The 27,630-nt window shown below is 40.1% G+C and overlaps 1 protein-coding gene across 11 annotated transcripts in view; it reads left to right on the top strand.

Moving 5' to 3' along the window:
- Positions 1-5,067: 5,067 nt before the first annotated feature.
- Positions 5,068-27,630, top strand: part of LOC123774384 (cyclin-L2) — a 41,621-nt gene continuing 19,058 nt past the window's right edge. The window contains exons 1-3 of one of the 11 annotated variants that reach the window (XM_069307809.1): positions 5,096-5,330; positions 15,955-16,047; positions 19,663-20,281. Coding sequence is in view for 1 of the 11 variants with exons in the window: in XM_045768605.2 (XP_045624561.1) it covers positions 5,103-5,330 (228 nt within the window). In the remaining 10 variants the exon portion in view is untranslated. Of the gene's footprint in view, positions 5,331-7,896; positions 8,006-12,237; positions 12,256-15,954; positions 16,048-19,662; positions 20,282-22,115; positions 22,848-22,872; positions 23,971-24,340; positions 24,589-27,630 lie in introns of those variants that run through there. The other 10 variants (XM_069307808.1, XM_045768612.2, XM_069307807.1 and 7 more) reach the window with 10 other exon arrangements.

Here is a 27,630-nt window from a genome sequence, read left to right as displayed (position 1 = left end):
CTGAGGCGAGGAAGAAAAGGACGTAACTCCACTTGTATACCAGGAATCCGTTCAAGAAGTTCATGACTAAGAAGTATGCGGCGAAAGTCGTGGCGGCCACACCCGTCGCCATCCACAGCGTCACAACCAGACCAATATACTCCAGGAAACTGTCCACCAGTTCGTCAGTTTCCAGCAGGAGTATTTTGGTCTGGTGAAAGAAGTCTTCCTTCACCAGCACGTCTGATATGGTAGAGATCAAGTAGTGTCTGTTGACGGTGGTGTGCGGACGGGTGGGCCAAGTGGTGAATGTTGGGGCAGACTGTCTGTGGACGGGTAACACGCCGGGCCCCTGGACCCAAGCTGAGCCCTCATTGTTGGCTCGCATGGGGCTCCTCAAGGAGGGCGGGAGCGTAGCCCTCACCAGTAACTTGAAGTGGTGGAAGACTGTTCCTACAGTGTAAAGGATGGCCGGCAACATAAACCCCGCCAGCAGCCAAAACCACATTGAAAGCAACAGGTGCGCACAATTCTCGCCCTTCCTCAATATCTTCATGGTCTCCGTAACATAATCCACGAAATGCAGTGCATAGAAGATGATGGAGAGCATAAGAGTCACCACGAAGATCGGGTGTGTGTTGTGGGTGGAAGAGTCTACGCCACATCTCGCCCATATCTCTATCATCCTGCTGATAATAATCTCCAACTTCGGAGATGACCAAAATAGTAAAACCGAAGCTGTTGTTATAGATATACTCGTTCCATAATAGACAAAAATGTGTCCAAGAAGTGCAACGCCAGTGTGTGTGAGGCCTGGGCTGAAGGGCGGCACGAAAGTCATTACCAGCATGGTCAGGACGAGCAGAAGTTTCAGAAGGGACAAGAAGGTCAGCCAGCGGCTCTTCCGACATCGACCATACGAGTCGAGTACGTAGGGAAAGACCCCGCACGTCCGCAGCACCGCCAGCATCACCTTCAAGCTCTTCATCCTGTCCACAAGTGCTGCCTCCGCTACTCTAAACCCGTTCATCTATCCGACTGCTTGATATACACGTCTGGTCGATGATAACTCACCACCACGCTTTGTTGATCCTTATGACTTCTGGAGTGAATAACAAACATTCTGATATTGATTATTGGAACATCTTAACTGGCGCGAAGTGCTTTCTTGTTTGTGACGGTTTCGACTGAACAAAAGGTTCGAGTAGTGCCGTCGGGTTCATTCTCGCCTCACAATCGGGAATGCCAAGCCTAATATGCATACATACACTGGCTGCCTGTCCCCCGACACAATGAATGATATTAATCAATTAACAGTCTGCCTGCAAAGTTCTTTGTTCAAAAGGCGTATTTAGTCTACATATCTGAATATGAAAATAGACAAGACAGAGATATAGAGATTCCTCTTCTCTTTCTCTCGCTCTCTCTCATATAGCACTTGAAAGGGGTCAGGAAAAGGATTTGGGATGGGACGAGGGGGAGGGGGCAATGAATGGTGCCCAACCACTTGGACAGTTAAATGTGTGGCCACATTTGTGGTAGAAAATAATAATAATAATATTAATAATAATAATAAAAAACTTGGACGCTCGGAGATTGAACGCCGACCTCCATGAAGCGAGGCCGTTGTTTTACCGTCCAACCCAAGTGAAAGGAAGGAAAAATGAGAGAGAGAAAGAGTCACTGACAACCAGACAGAGAAAGAGACCCAAGCCCCGCCGGGTAACCATTGGAGCGAGCCTCACACGGCTTTGCATGATGACTTATCTGGGGAGTGTCATAGGATGGTCTGAGTCAGCCCCTCTGACCGCCACACCTCTTACACGTCCTCGCTGGATATATTATTTACAACCGTAGAGCTTATATATTAGCGTATTCAGACACTAACATGTAAAAACAAATGCTTAGAAGACAGATTTGCGTTTTTCCACGACCTTTTGATTAGGGTGATGTAGTGAACATGTGTGCAGTGATGTAGGAAGATGTGGAGAGTATATGTGGGTAGAGATGCAGAGGGAGTGTGCAAGTGAAGATGGTGAGGGGGGGATGTGTGGGGAGGGAATATTGGTGGGTATGTGGGAGAGGCCTGGGCACAGGGTCAACCCGGGCACTGCCGGGTACCCTATGTACCATAGAGGGTACCCGGGCACTGCCGCGTACCTTCTGTAGTACATAAATATGTGAGATAGAAGAAGATACTGGTCGCCTCACCTGTTTGTTAAGGTGGTCTGCAGCCGTGTTGAAGGTCAGGATGGTCGACACTGAGATGAGGAAGAAAAGGACGTAACTCCACTTGTATACCAGGAATCCGTCCAAGAAGTTCATGACTAAGAAGTATGCAACGAAGGTTGTGGCGGCCACACTCGTTGCCAACCACAGCGCCACAACGAGACCAATATACTCCAGGAAACTGTCCACCAGTTCGTCAGTTTCCAGCAGGAGTATTTTGGTCTGGTGAAAGAAGTCTTCCTTCACCAGCACGCCTGATATGGTGGAGCTCAAGAAGTGTCTGTTGACGGAGGTGTGCGGACGGGTGGGCCAAGTGGTGAATGTTGGGGCAGACTGTCTATGGACGGGTAACACGCCGGGCCCCTGGACCCAAGCTGAGCCCTCATTGTTGGCTCGCATGGGGCTCCTCAAGGAGGGCGGGAGCGTAGCCCTCACCAGTAACTTGAAGTGGTGGAAGACTGTTCCTACAGTGTAAAGGATGGCCGGCAACATAAACCCCGCCAGCAGCCAAAACCACATTGAAGGCAACAGGTGCGCACAATTATCGCCCTTCCTCAATATCTTCATGATCTCCGTAACATAATCCACGAAATGCAGTGCATAGAAGATGATGGTGAGCATAAGAGTCACCACGAAGATCGGGTGTGTGTTGTGGGTGGAGGAGTCTACGCCACATCTCGCCCATATCTCTATCATCCTGCTGATAATAATCTCCAACTTCGGAGATGACCAAAATAGTAAAACCGAAGCTGTTGTTATAGATATACTCGTTCCATAATAGACAAAAACGTATCCAAGAAATGCAACGCCAGTGTGCGTGATGCCTCGCCTGAAGGGCGGCACGAAAGTCATTACCAGCATGGTCAGGACGAGCAGAAGTTTCAGAAGGGACCAGAGGGTCAGCCAGCGGCTCTTCCGACATCGACCATACGAGTCGAGTACGTAGGGAAAGACCCCGCACGTCCGCAGCACCGCCAGCATCACCTTCAAGCTCTTCATCCTGTCCACAAGTGCTGCCTCCGCTACTCTAAACCCGTTCATCTATCCGACTGCTTGATATACACGTCTGGTCGATGATAACTCACCACCACGCTTTGTTGATCCTTATGACTTCTGGAGTGAATAACAAACATTCTGATATTGATTATTGGAACATCTTAACTGGCGCGAAGTGCTTTCTTGTTTGTGACATTTTCGACTGAACAAAAGGTTCGAGTAGTGCCGTCGGGTTCATTCTCGATTCACAATCGGGAATGTCGGGCTGATATAAGTCTGATATGTATACATACACTGGCTGCCTGTCCCCCGACACAGTGAATGATATTAATCAATTAATAGTCTGTCTGCAAAGTTCTCTATTCAAAACGGCTATTTTTTCTACATATCTGAATATGAAAATAGATAAGATAGAGATTCCTCTCTCTCTCTCTCACTTGCACTGTCTCTAGTCGTAATGGTTTGGCACTATCTCATAATAATGCCATTCCTCTTCTCACTCTAATAATATATCTATCTGTCCAGGATTACTTCTTCCTGGGGATGTGTATGTGCGTGTGTTAGTAGTAGGATATAATAGAGAAAAAATAGATTGGTTAGAAAGGTGGGGTCCAAGAGCTAATAGCTTGACTCTGCAGACACAAATAGTAAATACAATCACGCACAGACTGCATCTTGATCATCCAGCGGCACATTCTTTTCTTCAAGGCTACCCTGCAAATAAATTTTCTTTGTCACTAATGTATTAAACCTCGTTTTCTTAAGGGTAAGCTGCTTTATTTTCTTTGCTATGGGTTTTTTTCTCTAAATTTTGCTAGCGCAGGAATGACATCACAAAACATCCACTAGACAGTGTGATATTGTAATTGCTAGAATCAAGCTGGGATATCAATATCTATGGCAGGTTTCGGCAGGAAATAAAAACTCCCAATGGTGAATATTCCAAACGGAAATTATATGAACAAGAGCTAGGACATATTCTCTAACACTATGTCCGTTATAAGTGACTTCACACCAAATGGTATGAGGTACTTTGAGCTCTGTAATTACTTCATACACTCAGGAATATCGGAAGATATTCTTGTACCCAGAGTTTGCTAATGCCAGGCTTATGCAGCCTTGCATTTCATGTTCTCTCCTGTGAGATGGGGATATTAGATGAATTTATAGCAATTTTGTTATTTTCACTTTGTAATAGTAAAGTAAGTAAAATAAAGTAAAGTAATCTTTCATATTGAATAGGACAGCAGCACATTGCTGAGTATACCTAAGCTTGTTAATAAAAAAAAAACTCTTCTTTTTGTCTTTAATCAATTTAAACAGAACACATATATTTATATATAGATATTTAACTGAATTTTGACAGTAAACTTATGTACACAAATATATCAAAATAAAATCTTGCATAAATTAAAGATAAAAAACTTATTTGTTTTAATTTTCTAAACTTTAATACTTAAATTATTCCAACACCCCATATAAGCCATCAAAATAAAATAATTTATACCAAGAAAGGCGTCATTGGACTGTTACAAGAATTACTCACTCAAAACTTTTCCGGGAAGCAGCGCTGGAAAAACCAATAAGTCATCTTAAGAAAACACGTCGCAAACATTGATGTTATAACTGTCAAAATATATTCCTCCATTATCTTCATTCTTAAAATGCAGCATTTTCTTGGGAATTAATCAATGCTAAGTAATATATATTTTACAGCCCTATATCAATCACATAATGTTGTACAGAACGTTTTAGATCGTGCAACGTGAGCAAGGAACTTAGAGAATGCGTTTTGAATATCAAAGTTAAATTAGAATTTGTTATTTAGCGGCGGATGAAGAGGTTCCGATGCACTTTTGTCAGCGGCGGCGCGAGGCGGCGAGGCGCTCCCGGAGTCCATGCACTCAGGAGACAAGATGGCGGCAGGAACAGTCGAGGTGATGAATCCTCCTGCCAAAAAGTATGGCTCGGTGGTGATCACGTTGAACAACGTGCTCATCCCGCAGGACAAGCTGTCGCCGAGCCCGTCGCAGCAGGACGGCCTCGACCCGGAGATCGAGATGGACCTGAGGATCCTGGGCTGCGAGTTGATCCAGACGGGGGGGATTCTCCTCAAGTTACCTCAGGTGAGTTGGCACTTCTTACTTTCTTCGCTTTTCCCGGCTCCTGTGGTGGTCAGTGGCCGCATGGCGTCGAGGGCTGTGTCCCCCTGGGGGTGTGGACTCCACCCTGAGGGATATGGAAGAGGTTCTTGAAGGGGAATTGTAAAATAATGATGGCGGAGGCTGGGAAGGGACAGCCAAGGCCACGGAGACTTCTTCCAGGAAACGCGTAAATAAAATGACCCTAAACTCAGTGTTGTTCGTTTAATTATATATTCCAAAGATTAGTGTAATGTTTCTGGCTGTATTTGAGCGGTTGCTTGAGAGAAAAGTCTTAAAACTTGAGGATTTGTGGAGTACCGGATGGAGCATATTTTTCTATTTTTTGTGTGTGTTTTGGAGTTTGATCTTTTGTTTTCCTTTATCTTGCTGAAGAATGGTGAATATATCGGCTGGATGCTGATAGTTCACTATTTTTCTGTTGGGTATAGGTCACTTTCGCAGCAAAGATTGTTCGGCAACATTTGAAAACACAAACCAAGATCATATATATGTAACAGATATATGTAGTTTTGACCACTTGGGTTGGACGGTAGAGCGACGGTCTCGCTTCATGCAGGTCGGCGTTCAATCCCCGCGACCGTCCACAAGTGGTTGGGCACCATTCCTTTCCCTCGTCCCATCCCAAATCCGTATCCTGACCCCTTCCCAGTGCTATATAGTCGTAATGGCTTGGTGCTTTTCCCCGATAATCCCCCCCTTATCATTTGGTAAAACTGTCGAAACACCTGTACGGAGCATTTTTGGGTGTGGTATTTGTTATAAAGTGTTCTACCGCACCTATCTAAAGGAGTAAACCCATTACAATTTGTTCATTGTTCACCATTCTGATTTTATAATGCTGAGGGCTTCAGTTACAATAAACTGGGAATTTTGGTCGTTGGGTTTTGACGCTGATTTCGGGATATCTGTGAGGGACGCGGTGTTTGGTGGAGGGAAGGTTTGGTTACCTTATACTGTACCTAATCCTTATAAATACCTTATCCTAACCTTACGACTCAAATATTTGAAGAAAACCAAATTATATAAAAAAATAAACATCTTCTGTACGTGTATAAAACTTGGCACAAAGCAATCACGATTGGTGCACATGTCCAATTGCCTATTTGTTAAAATTCGTTCTAAAGATAGTTTATAAGAACAATATTAGGTTTTCGATTAATATTTGTTGGACTGCTCTAGTTAATGGTTACTTTGTATAGGATGTAATTTGCATGTAGATTTTCATACCTAACTATATACTGAGTGTGTATGAGTGTGAGTGTGTGTGTGTGTGTGAGAGAAAGTGTAATATTAAAAGTTCAGCTTTCTATATTAAAAACCATCCCCTAAGCATAGGGAAGTATAAAAAACAGTTTCACTTTTCAAGATGCCAGATGTTTACTGGAGGTATCAAATACTATTTGGGGACATGCTATTCCTGCGGGAATTTCAAATATTTAAAAGTACTGTGCTTTCAGCCATTTGGGCTGGACGATAAAGCGACGGTCTCATTTTATGTAGGTCAGCGTTCAATCTCCGACCATCCAAGTGGTTGGACACCATTCCTTACCACCCGTCCCATCTCAAATCCTTATCCTGACCCCTTTCCAAGTGCTATATAGTCTTAATGGCTTGATGTTTTTCCCTGATAGCTCCCTCCCTCGAAAGTACTTTAAATGTCTTGATAATTGCACCTTGCGTCGATCATCTTAAGTGCATTTCTAGGGTTAATATGTGAAGCTGTGAAGCATATTGCACAGTATGAATGTACAGAGCCGTTAGACAATACTAAATATATATTAGTATGTCGAAGAGAATTTTTGGATACAGTGACCTGTACTCGCCTAATTGCGGGGGTTGAGCTTTGGCTCTTTGGTCTTGCCTCTCAACTATCAATCAACTGGTGTACAGATTCCCGAGCCTACTGGGCTCTACTCTTCGTGGTGTGTATGAAATACGTATGTATAAGACCCCACTGACCCTTGACCCTTTCACAATACGATCCCCCAGCCACTATCATGTCCCACACCAGTATTTCGACAACATTTTAATATTTTCTACAGTATATTTGATATTAAACAATTTGGTATATTTTCACTGTATGATGTGCTTCTTCTATCTTAATGTATATAATTGATTAGATTAGATGTGAAAATTGATATGCAAATCACCTGTTATACAAAGTGACCTTTTTTGTCAGTCCTATCTGATCATATCCCAAAAATTTAATTACATTGCATATGTGGTTTGGTTAAAGAATCCTCATGTCTAAGTTACGCACAAAGATTTAACAGTTGCCAGAATCTGACCACAGATTTAACAAAGATTTGAATAGTTGATTTTGTGGACTGCTGGGATGTTGTTCTAGATTCAGCCACTCTGAACAAGTGCCCAGTAGCACGGGCTATGGTGAGCCCGTAGGCTGGGATGCCACTCCCCGAAGTGAGGTTAAGCAAGCTAGTGAAGTGCAGTACATAAATGTTGAAGTCATTTTAAGTTTGAACAGCTGCTTATTATCATATATTTTTTTACATGTAAATCTTTGCAGATGATTGCTCTTATCGTATGGTAAAGAGAAGAAAAGGATTGCATAATACGAGTAATCGTGCTCCCAGTATGCGCCCGGCCCACACCCGAGGTGAACTGGGTATGAGTGGGTAGGTGAAGCGTTAAACATCAATGTTTATTATTCATTTTACATGTTTAGCTGCTATTGGTTATTTTTTTACATGTAAAAGTTCTCAAATAATTGCTCTATCATATGATTCAAATAAAATGTTAATGTTTTAGTGTAATATTTAAACAATGTCAAAGAAAGGGGGTTGTAACTCTCCTGTCTGCTTTTGTCATCTGCAAGTATAATTGTTATTCATTTCATCTCGTAGTTACTCTAGGGTTATCTTGAGATGATTTCGGGGCTTAGCATCCCCGCGGCTCGGTCCTCGACCAGGCCTCCCTTTTGTTACACATCCCCAGGAAGCAGCCCGTAGCAGCTGTCTAACTCCCAGATACAGTACCTATTTACTGTTAGGTAACAAGGGCATCAATGTGAAAGAAACTGTCCATTTGTTTCCGCCTCCACTGGGGATCGAACCCGGAACCTTAGGACTATGAATCCAAAGAGCTGTTCACTCAGCTGTCAGACCCTTTGGTGGTGATAGTTGCAATAGACAGTGGATATTTGGTACAATAGAGAGAAGTAAGTTCAATACAGAAAAAAGTAATGCTGTGGTGTTTGGAAGAATGGAATAGGATGTGGATTTTGTAGATCCACATCTACCAGGAGGCCTGGGCGATGACTGGGCTTGGGGGAATGCTAAGCCAAGACACCATCACAAGGTAATCCACATAGAATGGCATGGCAGGGATTTGAACTGAATACAAATACGGGAGGAAATCCTGGAAGAAGTAGTAGGTTTTAAATGCTTAGGGAAAGTTTTAGGTAAAATATATTAGGAAAGTGTTAAAGAAAATAAAAGATTGGAATTTATAATGAATGAGGATAATGAGTGCTAGAAGAGGTAGATATATAATACACTTAAGGTCAAATATGTGAGTGTAGAAACAGCCAAAATATCTTTCTATTAGTTGAATTTGACAGTTGGCCTGTGCATAAACAATTATTCCCTCAAAAAATTTTTAGTTCTAATATTGTTAAAATGCATTCTCTGATCACGGGAAGCTTAAAAAAAAATTGTGGCATACTTTGGTCGAGATAGGGTGAGGAAGACTGGCTAAATTCAGGTATTGACAGTACTGTACTGTCTCCACGGTCTGTACTACTGTACTACTCCACGGGAGCCGATCGGCCGAGCGGACAGCACACTGGACTTGTGGTCCCGGGTTCGATCCCGGGCGCTGGCGAGAAACAATGGGCAGAGTTTCTTTCACCCTATGCCCCTGTTACTTGGCAGTAAAATAGGTACCTGGGTGTTAGCCAGCTGTCACGGGCTGCTTCCTGGGGGTGTAGGCCTGGTCGAGGACCGGGCCGCGGGGACACTAAAGCCCCGAAATCATCTCAAGATAACCTCATCTCAAGATAACCGTGGTACAGCCTGGTTGAGGACCGGGCCGCAGGGACAAAAAAAAAAAAAAAAAAACTGTGGCAGCCTTCTGATGGGGAGCTCCCAAGAGGCAGTAAAGGATATTGGTAGAAAAAGAGAGTAGTAATGGAATTGAAATAAATAGTTTGTGTTTGGGAATTATGGGAAAAAATATGCTGTACAGATTGTGGGAAATAATGAATATTTTTTTAGACATTTCTCTAGTCTAAAGATGTACAAGGTTTATTGCAAAACTTTAAAAGTGTGACTTGAATGAGGAGACATTCAATAAAAGAACACTAATATATACTGAATATACACCACCCACAGATATCGATAAAAAAGTGGCAGGTTTTAGTTTTGTCATACATCCAAGTGTTTGGACTCCCTGGTTCTTGTTTCCAGTTAGTGAGACGTGATACCCATTTGTAAAGGAATTTTTCTAGTATAACTATGTATATTATTGTCATTTTTATATCTGGGCCTGGTTGATGGGATTCTGGGAGTTCTACTCCCAAACCCGGCCCAAGGCCAGGCTTGACTTGGGAGAGCTTGGTCCAACAAGCTGTTGCTTGGAGCGGCCCACTGGCCAACATATCCATCACAGCCCGGTTGGTTCGGCACTCCTTGAAGAAAACTGTCTAGTTTTCTCTTGAAGATGTCCACAGCTGTTCCAGCAATATTTCTTATACTCGATGGGAGAATGTTGAACAACCGTGGACAGTGTTCTCTGATTGTGCTTCCTGGAGAGGGTTCTGATTGATTGTGCTTCCCGATTGACCTGGAGAGGGTTCTGATTGATTGTGCTTCCCGATTGACCTGGAGAGGGTTCTGATTGATTGTGCTTCCCGATTGACCTGGAGAGGGTTTCGGGAGTACCACTCCCCAAGCCTGCCCTGAGGCCAGGCTCGACTAGTGATAACTTGGAGCAGCCTGCAGGCTACGTATCCTCTGCAACTCTGTTGGTTTGTCACTTTCAGGAAGTTGCCTAATTGCTTCTTGAAGTCCACCTTTATTGAGGTAATATCTCTTAAGCTTGGTGGGGGAGTACCGAGCAGTTGTGGACCTCTAAATACTCGAGTGTAGTTATAGGATGAGAGCTATGCTGGCAGTATCCCATCTTCTCATTCTTTATCATGTAAAGCTTTGAAACTAATGATGGTTTTGGCCTCCACCACCACCTCACTTATTCTAACCATCTACCACTCCGTTTGCGAAAGTGAATTTTCTATATCTTCGGCAAGTTTGTTTAATTAGTTTCAATCTATGACCTCTTGGTCTTGAAATTCTGGATCTCGAGAATTCGTCATCATTAATTTTCTCGATTCCCGTTGCTATTTTGTACGTAGTGATTGTCACTTTTTTCTTCTATCTTTGGAATATTTAATGCTTTTAACCTCTCCTCATAACTCATGTCTTTCGGTTCCAGAAGTCATTTAGTTGCATTTCTTTGCACCTTTTCCAGTTTGTTGATGTGCTTCTTAAGAAATGGATACCATATAATTGCTGCATATTCCAAGTTTAGTCTCACAAAGGTTGTGAACCATTTCTTTAGTATTTCACCATCCGTGTATTTATAGGTAATTCTGAAGTTGGAAAACGTAGCATAGGCTTCTCATGCAATGCTCTTCGTGGTCCTCAGGTGACAGTTTTTCCATCTAGAACCAGTTTCTACTGCTATTATTTCTAGTATCTTCGGCAAATGTGATCATATATTTGTGTGTTCCTTTTGGTAGGTCGTTTATGTAGACAATGAACATTACCGGTGCAAGAACTGAACCCTATGGTACTTCACTTGTGACATTTCTCCAGTCCGATACTCTGCCCTCATTTTTCCGTCAAGAGAATTTTTCATCTGTTAGAAGTTGCCCTGTGACTCCTCCAGTTTCCAGAACAACCACTTATGTGGAACTGTGTCAAAAGCCTCTTTTTAGGTCCAGATAAATGAAGTCAACCCAACCATCTTTTTCCTGTAAAATCTGTGGCTCTATCATAGAAACAAAAGTCGATTCATTACACAGGAACTTCCAAATCGAAAACCATACTGTCTGTTATATCGTTTTTCTCCGGGTGTTCTACCCATTTGCTTTTAATTATTTTTTCCAGTATTTTAACTATTACACTTGTCAATGATACAGGTCTATAATTAACCCTTAGACAGTGGCTATGAACTGGTCATACCAGTTCATACAAAAAAAAATTAATAAAACAAATTCCAAAAAATAACTTTTCATTGTAGAATTATTAATTTGCATGCAAAATGTAAGAAACACAAAAATAGTGAATATTTTTTTCACTGGGTGGAGGCACTTTACAAGGCTGCTTCTGGCACTTGTCAACACCTGGTGCTCGACTTTGCTGACACTTCCTGTTTTATCCTCCGATGTTTTATCACTTGTTTTTCTTTATTTACATCCACAGAGCTATTATATCCATATTTGCATCATATGTAAAACCCAGAAAATAATTGTTTCAATCGTCATATGACTGCATTTCCCTAGACACATTCATGACGATAACTGCATGCGTACCATGAAAAAATCCTGGATGGTAGCAGGATTTTTTCTTGGGTAAAGGTAAACTCCATTACATTGACATAAACCTGTTACTGTATATCCATTTTTGCTTCATACATGTAAAACCCAGACAATAATTGTTTCAATCTTCATATGATAACCGCATTACTCTGAATCAACAATTGATGATGTCTACCGCCCAAGGGTTAAGAGGGTCTTCCTGCTGCCACTTTTGTAGATTGGAACATTGTTAGCGTTTTTACCTGCCAGGACTCGTGGACACAGAGATGACTGGAAAATAAATTGAAGTGGAATGCTGAGCTCGGTTGCACATTCTCAGAACCCTAGGTGAGACTCTCTGGGCCAACTGTTTTGTTCCTACTGAGCCTCCTTGAGCATTTTTTCTACTTGTCTCTAGACACCTCAATGTGCTCTGCTGTTTTCCGCAAGTCTTATTGCGTGTGATTCTCGGAAAATATAATTTTAAACAAATGCACCTTGGAACTGTTCGTTTAATGTTTCACACTTGAATCTGCTTCCTATTTTCAACCTCTGAATTTTATCTTCCACCTGCAATATGTTTTTAATAAATTTAAAGAATAGGCCTGGTTCTGTTTTACATTTGTTCGCTATCCCTTTCTCAAAATTCCTTTCTGCCTCTCTTATTGCTGTGTAGCTGTTTCTTGCTTCCTTGTATTGCTGGTATGTTTGAGGGTTTGGCCTCTTTCAATTCTACAATTTTGTGTCTTGATCTATGGCCCTCTTGCAATCTTTGTTGAACCAATCTTGTTTCCTAGTTCAGCATCTATATTTTGGTACAAATTTTTTGTGCCTTTATCATATCTTTCACAAAACATGTTATCTTGGTTATCTTTAGATGATTTCGGGGCTTTTTTTTTTTTTAGGGCCCCCGCGGCCCGGTCCTCGACCAGGCCTTCACCCCCCAGGAAGCAGCCCGTGACAGCTGACTAACACCCAGGTACCTATTTTACTGCTAGGTAACAGGGGGCATAGGATGAAAGAAACTCTGCCCATTGTTTCTCGCCGGCGCCCGGGATCGACCCCGGGACCACAAGTCCAGCATGCTGTCCACTCGGCCGACCGGCTCCCTGTCATACATCCCTGTCCTGTCATATATCTCGTATATTTGCATAACAAGAAGTCTATCCAGTCAAATTGATCAAAGACCCTTTTTAAGTTCCCCATAGTGTCCTCTCCTGAAATGAGGTTTTTCAAGTCTTCATTTTCCTCATTCTCTTCTAGATTATAAGGCATTGCATTCTTTATTTCCAAAAGGACATGGTCACTTTTGCTCAATGGGAGAAGGTACTGAATTTCATTCACCTAGGCTCTAGGAGACGAACTACAGACCCCATGCATGTGAGGCAGAAGCTCTGTCCACGCAGCCACGCCTTAATAAGGAAAGATTCCAGAAGCAACTACTGCTGCTATGCTGGAATTTTCAGCTTCCCCTGACTACTACTGAAGCTCGGAAGAATTAACACTTTCGCGCTCCGTGGAAACTCGCGGTTGACAGGGGGTAGGTGGCCCCTCCATGCGGGTAAGCGCGCGGTGACACCCAAATGTGTATACTCGATCCAGCTTTATCACCTTAATTCTCGTGCTACGTCGCTCGTTTTGGTATCATTGTGTTCGCAATTAAATTCTCTACAGGTGTGTATAAATATAATGTCCAAAAGCCTAGCGTGACTCCCAACAGCAAAGCGTAAAGTCGGCAAAAACGCACAAAATCAGTAACATGTGCATTCTCGTTCCATTTTTTTACCTTAATTCTCGTGCTACGTCGCTCGTTTTGGTATCATTGTGTTCGCAATTAAATTCCCTACAGATGTGTATGAATAAAATGTACAAAAGGCTGGAGTGCCTCCCCGCAGAAAAGCCTAAAGTTACCCGTGAACGAGCACCATTTTGTACATTGCACCCTAATGTTCAACTCGTTCAATTTGATAACATCAAATTTCGTGCTACGTCGCTCATTTTGGTATCAAATTGTTCGCAATAAAAAGGCGATTATTTTAAAACTAGTCCCAGAATAATAGAGCAATAACTGGATTTTTAACAAATATTTTAATTCTGGACGCTCATCATCACAAATTTATTTATATCTTTCCAGTGTTCTGACATAAATATTTGTGTTACATCTTTCATTTTGGTATCAAATTGTTCGTAATAAAAAGGCGCACATTTTAAAACAAGTCCCAAGATAATAGGACAATAAATAGAATTTTAACAAATATTTTAATATTCAGACCATAGACCTATTTATAATATTTCAAGTGTTTGGACATCAAGTTTCATGTTATATCTTTGATTTTGGTATCAAATTGTGTGCAATCTAAAGGCGCTTATTTTAAAACCACTACCAGATTGATCTGATAAAATTTAAATTTTTAAAAAATATTGTAATGAGTGACTCAGTATTGCGTCGTTGGAACACATTCAGTAGAAAAATGAGTGACGAATTATTCAGTCTGTGGAACGCGAAAGTGTTAATGATTCACGCCCGCGTCATGTATATTGTCATCCACACTTTTGTGGAAATATGATTATATTGTGGTGGGACACGTAGTTGTTTCATTGTGGGTAGATGCAGGAAACGGTGGCTGATTGCGGTCTCTACCTCATGCCATGAATATCATAAATAGCATTGTGTTCACCAATATCTGAACATTGTATGTACATACAGTAGTTGCATTGAACAATGCAAAATGCAGTTACCTATTTTATTCATCATTAAGTGGTGCTGTGGCTCCTAGCTACACAACGATACTGCTGAATGCACCAGCCTGTCACTGCCTCAGTACCGAGGCTCTCACAGGCAGTACGGATGCTGACGATTTGTTGTTTTTCAAGATGGTGTCCGTTTACTGAAGTCCTGAGGCACAGGATGGTGAGCCCATGTACCTGCAGGAGTTTTGAATCGTTCCTATACCTAAAAGTGCATCATAGTGCTCTGCAGTGGTTTAAGCAAATCAGTTTCTCACGGTGTCTCCAAGAAAGCATTCTACTCGGCTCGCCTCTGCTGTTCTTGCCTTTTACATTTTAGTCCTCTCAAGTAGATTTGTTCCTATAATGGGTCAATCCATATTGACCACTGTCTACATATATCTAATTACTAATTTCACAGTTACACTGTAAGTGTAACTGTTTGCACTTATTATCTTGAACGTGTATATTTTGTATGTGTAGATTGGTATGAAAAGCAAATATCCCATTATTTTGGAGCATGTTAATCTTTGGTTGCCAAGAAGCATTGTCAGTGTTTACCTATGATGTTTATTTGCTCTACAGGCAACATTAAAACAAAACAAAAAAACAAAGCTACATTCAGTAACTGATTTGGTTTTCATTTGTGAGGTGTTGAATAATCTAATTATCCCATAATACAAATAAAAAGGTTGTAACCTTGACATTTGATCTAAAACTAAGTCAATATTTTTTAAAAGGTTGTAACCTTGACATTTGATCTAAAACTAAGTCAATATTTTTTAAAAGGTTGTGCAGCGGTTTTGCTCTAATGGAATAATTTTTGTTTGTACCCCTTTCCACTGCCTAATAACTTTGATTGCATCAAACTGCTGCTTTCTAATTATTTTTCTAAGTCCAAATGATGAAAATGTTCTTGAAATTGAATGTTTTAGAGTTCTTAAAACTGCTTTCCAGTCCAGTGAATATGGAATTGTATCAGAAATTTGTCTATGTGGCCAGTTAATAGTATGAGAATAAATATGGTAAAAAGGATTCCACTTAAATAAATATATGTAAAAAAGAATAATTTATCTTCTAGATCTGTGATAATTGTAAATGCTATTAGGTAAATTTGTGTTATCAAAATTTAATTATTTTGTAAATTGAATTTTTCTGAGACCATTAACTTTTTTAAGATATGTTTCATGGCCTGTGACAGTTATGCATTTTGTACTTTTGGAGAAGGCTTAGAAAATGTTAAGTGTGTGTTCCTTTGATCTTTGTTGAATGAGGAATACCATATAGTTTTCACATTGTTTCTACCCCTAAAATTTGCAGTGTCTAATATCCGGAGAACGCCTTCGCATATCGGCATGAACTTTCATGACGTGTGTGGGGTTGTGCTAAGAAGACCCCCTGTTGTTGTTGTTGGTAGGTAGCATATTTTTAGAACCAGTTTTGTTAATTATTGGTTGGGGAAGGGGAAATAAATAATAAACATTGCTGTTAAAAAAAAATTTTATACGTGCTGCTAAAAAAATTTTTTATACGTGCCCCGATACTTGGGAATAATTGTAGTAGTTTCAGTTGCAACGTGATACTCTAGGAAATTTGCCAATAACTGCAATTTGTTATTTATACAGTAGTAAGAATTTTTTGCAGATATTTTTATTTATCTTGGATGCTATACTATAAACTATAGATTTATGTAGTTTTATCATTGTGGGTGCGTGTTTAAATTTACAATAATAATTGAAGTGGTTTGCAGTGATTTCACTCTGGCCACTATCTCTAGAATTATCCTTTTTAAGAATGGCATCAGACATTTTAGGGTTTTACTTGGAATAGTAGATGCTATACAGTATTTAGTTTTCAACTTTCTGACCAAATTCTACATACATGGCATCGGTATAGCATTTGTAACAATGGTAATGCCGGCACAGTATGTGATGGTTTCTGTTCTTTCCTCGCTTCTTCTGTTCACCTACTTGACCATAATTATCATTCAGCTGAAAGTTGTTAATACACAGGCTGTGAACATTATAATTTTTTGTATGGCAAAAATGGGGCAGACTGATGAAATGGCATGAATAAGAGTTGATAGGAAAACGGCAAGCATCAGGAATGTACTGTATGTGAAATTAAGGATATAGCACAGTGTGGGGCAGAAGTGGAGATAGAAGAGGAAGGTTTGTAATTATCAGGGGAAGCGCCAAGCCATTACGACTATATATATCACTTGGAAAAAGTCAGGATAATAATTTGGGATGGGATGGGGGAAAGGAATGGTGCCCAACCACTTGGACAGTCGGGGATTGAACACCGACTGTGGAGATGAACAAGTGCCCAATAGTTTCCAGGTGAACAGGAGAATCACTTAAGTGTTTTGGTCAGGGATAAGGGTTTAATTGACCTAGACATTTTTTAAATAAAAATGTTCACACACGAAGTGAGGAACAAGTGGGCCAGGTTGATAATGGAATAGGTGGAAATAAAAGCAATATGATAGGTGGTAAAGAGTTGAATTAACTGTCAGTTGTCAGGGGGGCTGATGGCTGAGTGGACAGCGCTTCGGATTCATAGTCCTGAGATTCCGGGTTCGATCCCCGGTGAAGGTGGAAACAAATGGGCAGAGTTTCTTTCACCCAGATGCCCCCTTTTCACCTATCGGTAAATAGGTACCTGGTAGTTAGACAGCTACTACGGGCAGCTTCCTGGGGGTGTGTAACAAAAAGGAAGCCTGGTCGAGGACCGGGCTGCGGGGACGCTAAGCCCCGAAATCACCTCGAGATAACCTCAATATGTAGCAACCAGAGCGACAGTGAATAAAAAAAAATGGTCTCGGAACTGGGGGATACCTCTTGTTTGGCTGCAAGTAAATGAAATACAGTACTGTACAGTATATCTTGTTGAAATTTTCTCTGAACTTAATTCATTCAATTTTTGTTTTAATTTGTTCCTTTTTCTGCATTGAGTTTTATTTCTAGTAACTTGTTTAAGTTGCTGGTTAGTTTCCAAGATATATGATGCTTTTCTTGAAGCTATTGTATTTCATTTTAGAGGGAAAGTGCGTCTTAATAAGAGAAAGATGTATTGCTAGTTGAGATTATGTACTTTGATAGTGCAAGCTTTTTGATACCAGAGGCTTTTCATATTTACTTTTGGCTAATATTGTTTGCATATAGGATTTGCTGAGGAAAGAGTTCAACTTTTCCCTACAGTGAAGTCTGTGATTCACTGTTAAATGATTAAGCATTAAAGCATAATTTATTGCCTAGTTTGTACAACATAATAATAAAAATTATAATTATAAGGACAAATGTACTGTACTCTGGTTATATTACATGGCACTTGTTACTTTGCATAGATGTGAAAGGGTCAAGAGTTACTAGATTGTTTCATGTGCTGTCCACAGTCAATAATGTACAGTAGAACCTCAGTACTCTTAACAGCTTTTCCTCCACATTCTAACAATTCGGTGCTTGAAAGCTGTTTTCATGTTCGGTAGTCAACAGTTTGCTCGACGCTCAAACTTAACACGCGTCCCAGACGAGTCAATTTCCCACTAGCTGTCTTATAGTGCACAACACAATTAGGCTCCTCTAAACTTTCTTGTGTTTTCTTGGTCAACATGACAGCTAAGAAAGTTAGTGATAAGATGCAAGCAAAAAGAAAATTAGTATCACGATCGAGATGAAAAAATAACTCGTAGCAAAATATGAAAACTGGTGCCTGGGTGTCTGCTCTTGCTACCGAGTTTGGTATGACAAAATCTAGTTTTAAAATCTAATAAAAGAACTGTGTGCAAAACAGGGGAATGTGCAAAGTTTTCTTGAAAGATATCGCCGACAAAGCTGTGATAATGGTAGGGGGGGGGGGGACTCCCTTGCCAAAGAATAACATTGTCATCCTATGCCTCACCTTTAAGTGCAGGTAAAGTGTATACAGTATTTGCATTTAGTTCATTGATTTATTTATTGTATCGATATATATATTTTTGTGGTCTGGAATGGATTATTCCAGTTTACATTATTCCTTATGCGAAAAAATTGTTCAGTACTCGAACAGATCGACACTCACCCGGCCTTCAGGAACCAATTAAGTTTGAGTACCGAGTTTCCGCTGTACAGTATTTGTAACATGGTGTTGTGTTCTTTAAGGTGTATTCACATACTGATGACCAAACAACACATCAGAAAGTGAAGAAACGACGATGTCATTTCTCTACTTTGATGTGTGGTTTTGGTCATTATATCTTCAGCCACGTTCTTGTGACTCGTCGCATTCTCATACTGTTAATTGGCAACATTAGTTTTATGACATGTTCTACTTAGCTTAGGTATGTAGGTACTGATATTTAAGATGAAATTTCAAGGCAGAATAAACATTTTTAATTTTGATCAGCTTTGACATAAAATTAAAGTTTAAACATTGACAAATCTGAGCAACCAAAGGTCAGCCACCTCTGAAAATTGAATGTTTTGGCTTCTTATGCAAGTCTTGTTAATATACCAAATTCCAAAATCTGCAATTCTAAGTGTTTTGACTGGTCTGACTTTGACCTCAATACTGAAATTTTTCATGAAACATTTATATAAGTGAAGCAATAATCATTGATTTAAAGATAATCCAAGATTAACTGTCTACAGCTACATTCTGCTATGACAGTTATTAAATACATGGCATAAACAATAGGTCAAAGCCAAATAAATGTTATTAAAGTAAATGTGATTATATTTACATTTATGTAATTTATTTTTACTTGCAAATTGGGCTTGCGAGTATTTTATATTTAAGCTGGTAATGAAATTGGGCTCGCGAGTATTTTATATTTAAGCTGATAATGAAATTAGGCTTGCAAGTATGTTATGCACAGTATTTAAAAAATAATGCAAGCTCTAATTTAACACAAGATGTGGAAAGTGTAGATTCGCCTGCATCTGTCGAGCTCATTCGTCATCTAGTTTCCATCTTTGCATTTCTTTTTCTTCTTTCCAAAGGATGGCTTTGTGTTTTCTTAGAACTCAATGAATGTCTTTTTTGCAGAATACGGCAGTTTTCACTGGACACTGCTGGACAACTTAATTGATGCAGGACTCTTGAAGAATGGGACCATTGGTTGGACCTAAAGCTGCACTTGTCAAACTTCCTCTCCAAACCTTTGCAAATGTGAAGCTGTGGTAGAGAAAGCTCATGACGAAGATCCAGTTTTGGAATGGTCTTCTAAGTTATGATGAAGATAACTATAGATTTTCTAATATATTCTTTATTGTAGCTGTGATTGGTCTTTGCCAAATGTCACATTCCAGAAACCCCATAGCATTTTGTATGCCTCTAGTCCTTTCCTAGGAGTTTTGAAATGAGGAATTGGAAGAAAGAGCTGCCAATTGATGACTTCTATAAAATTTTGACAGTGCATTGCTAAATTTGTTAAATCAAGCAAGCAATATAGTACGGCACAAAGAATTTGATTAAAACTCGAGGCATTGCCCCACAGCCGAAGGAACCTGCATTCGTTTTGACTGGTCGTAAATATTACATATTCTAAATGTGATTAGGCATTGAAGACTGAAATGGGAGAGAAAATGTTTGCCGTGTAGGTACCCGAATGGCCGCCTGGTTATGGAAGGTGCTTTGACTTCATTGCAATTGGTTTTAATTCAGAGTAAGTTGCATGCAAAGCTAGTATCTGGCTCTTGGACAAGTGCAAACGAACAAAGTACAAAGGACAAGTACAAAACTTCATTTGTTAGGGAAACTCTTAAGGGCATTGGGAAAATCTAAGAATAATGCCTAACGTAAGAGCTGTATAGGAGAGCATTGAAAGAAACTGGTGTGATGGCAAAGTTGATCATTCGGGTCAGGGTATTTTCTCATGATTTCTTTCAATTTGAACTTGATTTTTTTTTTATTCATCGCACATTATACATGGCAGGATAAAAGTTTATTTGAATTAATTTATATTTGTTAGCTTAAGCGCCAATTATATTGGGTTTTAACTAGTGCACTAAATTTAATTTGAGATTATTAAATTTAACGTATAAATTGGGCATTATATTTAGATATTGCAACCTGGTGGAACACCTCCAGAAGTACTGTACTCTCCTTGCTAGAGTTGATTTCTTAGTCCATACTAATATATTTATACTAATATATAATATATATAATATCAAATGAGTTCTATTCCTGTAATGATTAACCCTTTCACTGTGATGTCGATGTTTGGGCCTGGTAGCTACACCAATTTGGCAGTGATAAAGGAAATGTCATTTGAGGAGGTAGATCTAAATCTACAAGGAATAATTAGCTCCCATTCAAAACTTTTGCCGCCATTATGACGCCTTGGAGCCGGTCGGCCGAGCGGACAGCACGCTGGACTTGCGATCCTGTGGTCCTGGGTTCGATCCCGGGCGCCGGTGAGAAACAATGGGCAGAGTTTCTTTCACCCTATGCCCCTGTTACCTAGCAGTAAAATAGGTACCTGGGTGTTAGTCAGCTGTCACGGGCTCCTTCCTGGGGGTGGAGGCCTGATCGAGGACCGGGCCGCGGGGACACTAAAGCCCCGAAATCATCTCAAGATAACCTCCTTCATTACTCCTCATAGAAGACACAGGATAAATACAGCACTAATTTGTCATACTTTGCTGCCAATATCAGATCAGTATGAACATTACATTGATGGCAGACAGAAAAACTGCAATAGGATATCAACAATGGTTTCGATGGGCCCCAAAAAATGTTCATCAGGATAAATGGTAGTTACTTTGGTATAGAAGAAGTTACTACCCCTAAAAGGAGTTGAGTGCAAGATTAAAGTAGAGTCTTCAGGGAACAGAAAGATCTTGTCAAAGATCTATAAAAATTCTGACTTAATAGAGCAAATGTAGCAGCAGCCAGGACAATTATTAGTTAGATTGAGATGCCACATGATACTTGGAGTACTTGTGCTCTATTGTATAAAATACTAGTTCTGTGCTCGCATTGCTTTTGAAAGCAGGAAGATATAGTGTTTATAATATAAAGTTACTATGGCCACCATAAATTTTTTTAAAATTACTGCTTGGAATGGAAACAAGATAAATTACACAGTGGAGTCACAACAGTATGTATAGAAAGATGTATGGAAAAATCTTTGGAGCTGGACACTGGGATAGAACCAGTCTTGAGCGTCAACATCAAAGGCTTAAGACTTTTCAACACTACTTTCACTTTCAACACTCGAAAGGAGCATAACTGGATGGCCTCACAGTGTTCAAGAGAGAAATCTTCAAACCCCTGCAAAGAATACCTGATCAACCAGGCTATGATTGAGATGTCAGGCTGCAAGCAGCTGCGTCCATCAGCCTGGTTGATCAGACGACCAACCAGGAGGCGTGGTCTGGTTGATCAGACAACCAACCAGGTGTGGTCGGAGATCGTGGCCATTTTGGGCCCGATCCCTGGAAGCTGCACAAGGTAGCCACAGGGTAGGTAGGTAGCCCTGCCAATTTTTATATTACTGTTTCCCCGGCATTAAAGATGCATCCGAATTTTACAAGGATATTTTGAGGGGAAATGTATTGACACCAATACATTTTTCCACATACACTATTGATTTGACACCAATACATTGGTGTCAAATCAATGACACCAATTTCATGAGTATGTACTGTATCTTGCAGCACCAAATATTCTCCTTTTGACGACTGAAATAAGTGTTGGTAGAGAAGCTTCATGCCAGCTACCATCTTCACGTGCTCTCCTTGCTGTTTATTTTGTCTTGTAAAGAATCTTCAAATTTGCTAATCAAGAATTTTAACGACTTATAATGGTCCAGGACGGACTGAAACATCATTTCTTCATCTTCTGTTGTGTTGTTTGGTCGTCATAAATTTGAAATATAAATTTTATAATATAAATTTTATAAATATAAATATACAATTTCAAATTGTATAATTTTGCCTGTTGTCACTTGTTTGTTCTGTACACACTTGAGGTGGAAGGTCTTGGATATAGTGTGCAAATATTGACAGTTATCCAAGAAGGAAATTAGGATACTCAGGCTAACCTATTTAGTCTCTCGCATATTTCATCTACAGATCATCATAGTAGTAGTAGGCATCCTTCAGTCTCGGGAGACTATGGAGTTGCGTCCTAGTTGTCGATCCTAGTGCAGCGTCTGGTGTGATTGATGAGGCCAATCCGAGAGTGGCAGTCCATCCCACACTGAGCACAAACGAAATCCGATTCTGGTCTGTCTTCCTGGCTACTGGCTTTCCTTCTCTGTCTCTTTGCCTCAGATCATCATAATATTCTTTAAAATATGCTGTTTTTGTCACTAATATTACAACCCATCCTCTTGTTTAGTTAGTATTTTTTGTAACTGTGTGTGGACCATTGACATAACGGACAATTAGTGGAATTTAGTGCTATTCACTTTATAGCTTCAAACAAAACCTAATTATTCCTAGGCCTAGTATAGTACATAATATATTAGGCCTCAGATAGCATGTATTAGGCCTAGGATGGTTAGGGTTAGATTGTTTCATCAGGAATGTAAATACAAAACCTTTTCCGGTTTGTCCACATTCAATAGTACCAAATCCTAATTGTCCGTTACGTCAATATGTGTGATGATCAACATTGTTACTATAAGTACTATCTAGACAGGAGTATGGGTTATAATATTAATGCTTAGTTACACCTGCATTATTTTGGTATTCTTGCCTCGTCATTCATATTTTACTTCCCTACTGCATCTGAATACATTACTGTACTTGTAAAAAAATTGTATTTCTTATGGCTTAAACATTCTGCATACAGTATATTGCAGTGTTTGTATGTTTGGGGCTTAATCCTTGAAATTCACATACCATCCTGTGATGTATGAGCCATGGAAACATTTGCAATCTTTGAAACTCTCACAGGTTCCTAATCAGTTTTTTACGGCCTCCAGTAAACATCTGCCATCCTCAAACGTGAAATGATTTTTGGGACATTCTTGTTCTCAGGGCATGGTTTTTATCATTGCTGGAAGAGGGAGGGAGCCGGTCGGCCGAGCGGACAGCACGCTGGACTTGTGATCCTGTGGTCCTGGGGTCGATCCCGGGCGCCAGCGAGAAACAATGGGCAGTTTCTGTCACCGTATGCCTAGCAGTAAAATAGGTACCTGGGTGTTAGTCAGCTGTCACGGGCTGCTTCCTGGGGGTCGAGGCCTGGTCGAGGACCGGGCCGCGGGGACACTAATAAAGCCCCGAAATCATCTCACGATAACCTTAAGAAGACATAAACCTTGGGTTGAAGACCAATTTTTGTGAGTGCATACAGACTATGGGTGATGTAACCCACCTTTGCACAATGCCAGGGTTACTCGAGGTCAGTGGGTGTTAGTCTGGTATGAATAAATGAAATATTTTTAGTAAAAGCTATAGATTTTAGCTGTATTTTGACTCGTGATTTAAAGAATTAATATTGACATACGGTATGTTGTATTTTATGAGTAATAAACTGTACACTGCAGTGTTCTTCAAACTTTTCTCATGGCCCAAATAAGAATATTTTTTCTGCAACTCATACAAAAAATATTTTCAAGGTCTATAACCCCAAAATAAATTAGGAAATAGTTTTAATCTAAAATGAAATAATCATTATTAATTCGATTGTGAAATTTGATTAATCATTAATTTATATTGTTTTAATTAGATATATGCAGTAATACGAGTTTTTGTGTTTTTATATTAATTAGCAGCTACCTGGAGAATAATCCGCCACGACGTTGTTTCAAGAACACTGGAGTAATTAGCACCATGCGTAACCACTTGCTGACTCCTGTTAAGACCAAGTGCGGACACCTGACCTTTAAGCCCAAGCACTAATGCCTGCAATACTGTAAATTACCTGAATTTACCCGAAGGTCACCATCTCTCCAGTGGCCTCTACGGGGACAGGAGGCCAGTGGGTTGTCCTAAGTATACCCATCATGAAGCCTAATTGGTCAGTGGAAAAATTGGATTGACTTGTGAACTTTTAATTGACTGCTTGAGATTAAAGCCGAAACGGTCTACAGTTAAACTCCTCACACTGAAGACGTGTACTGTTGGATTAAATGGAAACTGTTATTTATTACAGTAATGTATAACTTTTGTTAGTCTGGTGACTTACATAATTGTCATGTGACAATTTTGAAGTGTCATCGACAATATTTGGAAGACAGGACACCATGAGTAGCTCTCATCCTGTAACTACATTTAGGTAATATAGGCAAGGTTGTTCTCTTCTGGGGCTTGTGAGGTTACAGGTAAGTCGTACGCTAACAGCCTCTGGGGTTACAAGGTCAGTCATACACTAGCACCCTCTGGGGGCTACAGGTTAGTCCTACGCTAACACCATCTGGGGGCTACAGGTCAATCATATGCTAACAGCCCATATCAGGGTATTATTTCCAAGTTGTATAACAATGGCTTTCTAACCCTTTTTCATGCCAGGCAGAACTACTGAATGCTAAAAATAGGAAATATTGTAGTATAAACTCCATATGGTGTCTCGGGGGTTTTTCTTTGCAAATCACATTCAGACTTAATACTTTAGCATTCCAATGACACACTTTAGCGTCATCCGTACTCCGATGGTAAACATCTTCTTTGTAATTTATCTGCCAAAAAAGTATGAAAGATGTTTTATTTTGTTTTCCTGTCATATAGATCAATAATGTTTGCACATTTCTAGCTTTTCCATTTTTATTTGTTGAAAAATGAGGAATGTTGAACTATGCATAATTTGAATATTCAACACTGCTGCACATAATTGATATTAAAACTCAAACTATATGGCATTTATGCTCCATTTGCAATCATTGATACCAAATTAGTAGTTATAACTCAAAACTAACAGCAAACGAGTAAAAAAAAAAAGTACAGACATTGAGAAAATCAGTAGGGAGCCGGTCGGTGGAGCGGACAGCACGCGGGACTTGTGATCCCGTGGTTCTGGGTTCGATCCCAGGCGCCGGCGAGAAACAATGGGCAGAGTTTCTTTCACCCTATGCCCCTGTTACCTAGCAGTAAAATAGGTACAGTACCTGGGTGTTAGTCAGCTGTCACTGGCTGCTTCCTGGGGGTGGAGGCCTGGTCGAGGACCGGGCCGCGGGGACACTAAAAAAAAAAAAAAAAAAAAAAAAAAAAAAAAAAAAAAAAAGCCCCGAAATCATCTCAAGATAACCTCAAGATGAGGACTCGAACCTGTGCCCTGGGAATTCCCAAGCATTCTGGGCATTGTACCTACAGTATATTGATTTTCTCATTGTGGCCTGGTCACAGACCGGGCTGCTGGGACCTTGACCCCCGGAATCACCGCAAGGCTGATACATCACATTAATGTGCTTTCTTTATTCAGTACAGACGTTTTTGGCATCCCTTAAGTGGGATCCTGCGATGACCGGAATGTTAACGGGCAGGACATTAAATTATTAGGATCAATTGGTACCTCTGGATATCCAGATAGTTAAATAAGACAATTTTTGTCCAGACACAAGCAAAAAAAATACTTGTAATGGGGTTCAATGGAAATAGTGTCAAATACTTCATATATACTGTATCTATTTTTGTATAATGGAGGTTTCACTATTCCTGGCATGTAACAATTGTATCCTGATCATCCTGGTGCATATAATTTTTTTTTTTTTTTACAATTTGTTGAAATATAGAGAGATGCCTAAATACCATTAAAAAGTGCATTTCAAAGTTATAAAATATTTTGACTTTGTATTTATCTGAATCACATGCCTGGATTATCCTGTCACCTTGTTCCAAACCTTGTCGTTTGTCGTATTTTTCACTTGTGTACAATAATATCATGCCATTTGGGTTTATTGAGTCAATTTTTAAAGTTGTGGGCATCGCCTCGATGTACTGTAATTTCTGGTTCATTACCATGGCAGCCAGATTTGGTGCTTACAGTTCAATGTTGGCACCAAAATCTCTTGAGTATAGTTTGTCTATACTGTATTCAGATAATTGAAGGCAGGAAACTATAGTAATTCTTTTAATACAGCATTTGCAGCTTACGATTTATTTCTCTCCATGGAACGCCAGTTTCCTATAGTAGCAAAGCTTGTTGTGCTTTGACCAACTGGAAAGCAGAAGAATGTGCTTATGAAGTTCCTCTTTTGCCTAAAGGTGGCACGTTTCACTCTGTGATAAGTTCTATATCACTGGCCTGTCTTCTTTGGTTTCACATACTGTTGGGAAATTGAGCAGAGCTGTCGACCTTTACTGTATAGTATGAATGACCTTGTTATGATGCAGTAAAATGACTAAATACTACCAGGAATTTTTCTTGTGTAGTCTTGAAATCCGTCCCTACAGTATTTCCAAATGTTGATTAAGATATATCTTGAGGGTTAATGCTTTAACTATATCTCTAGAGGAGTCTGTATGTATTTATACTGTGTATTGTTACCAGATATTTATAAAATAATGTAGTTTTGTTTTATAATGACTTATCACTTGACTTATAAGGTCTCCATTCCACAATGTCTCGGAAGCTAAGGAGCTGTCTGTAACACCAGCTACCAATTGTCAGTCTTGTGATAATTGCCTGTTGACGAGAGCTACATTGGCATCGGGGCCAACTAGAACCACTCTGCTCATTACTGGACAACTTGTGACACTTGGTTCTTCTTTTAGCATGTAGCTGAAAGAAAGAGCATTGTTTACGGTGCTAAACTAACAAGGCTAGAGTGGAGTGATAAGCCTGAAAGAAAGAGCATTGTTTACGGTGCTAAACTAACAAGGCTAGAGTGGAGTGATAAGCCTGAAAGAAAGAGCATTGTTTACGGTGCTAAACTAACAAGACTAGAGTGGAGTGATAAGCCTGAAAGAAAGAGCATTGTTTACGGTGCTAAACTAACAAGGCTAGAGTGGAGTGATAAGCCTGAAAGAAAGAGCATTGTTTACGGTGCTAAACTAACAAGGCTAGAGTGGAGTGATAAGCTGTATTTGTGTTGTGACTGGAAAGCATTTAAGGTTTGGTTGGATG

Source organism: Procambarus clarkii, chromosome 61, assembly GCF_040958095.1.
Source record: "Procambarus clarkii isolate CNS0578487 chromosome 61, FALCON_Pclarkii_2.0, whole genome shotgun sequence".
Classification (NCBI taxonomy): domain Eukaryota; kingdom Metazoa; phylum Arthropoda; class Malacostraca; order Decapoda; family Cambaridae; genus Procambarus; species Procambarus clarkii.
Note: the sequence above shows the minus strand (reverse complement) of the source record. Positions and strands in the feature narration are given on the sequence as shown.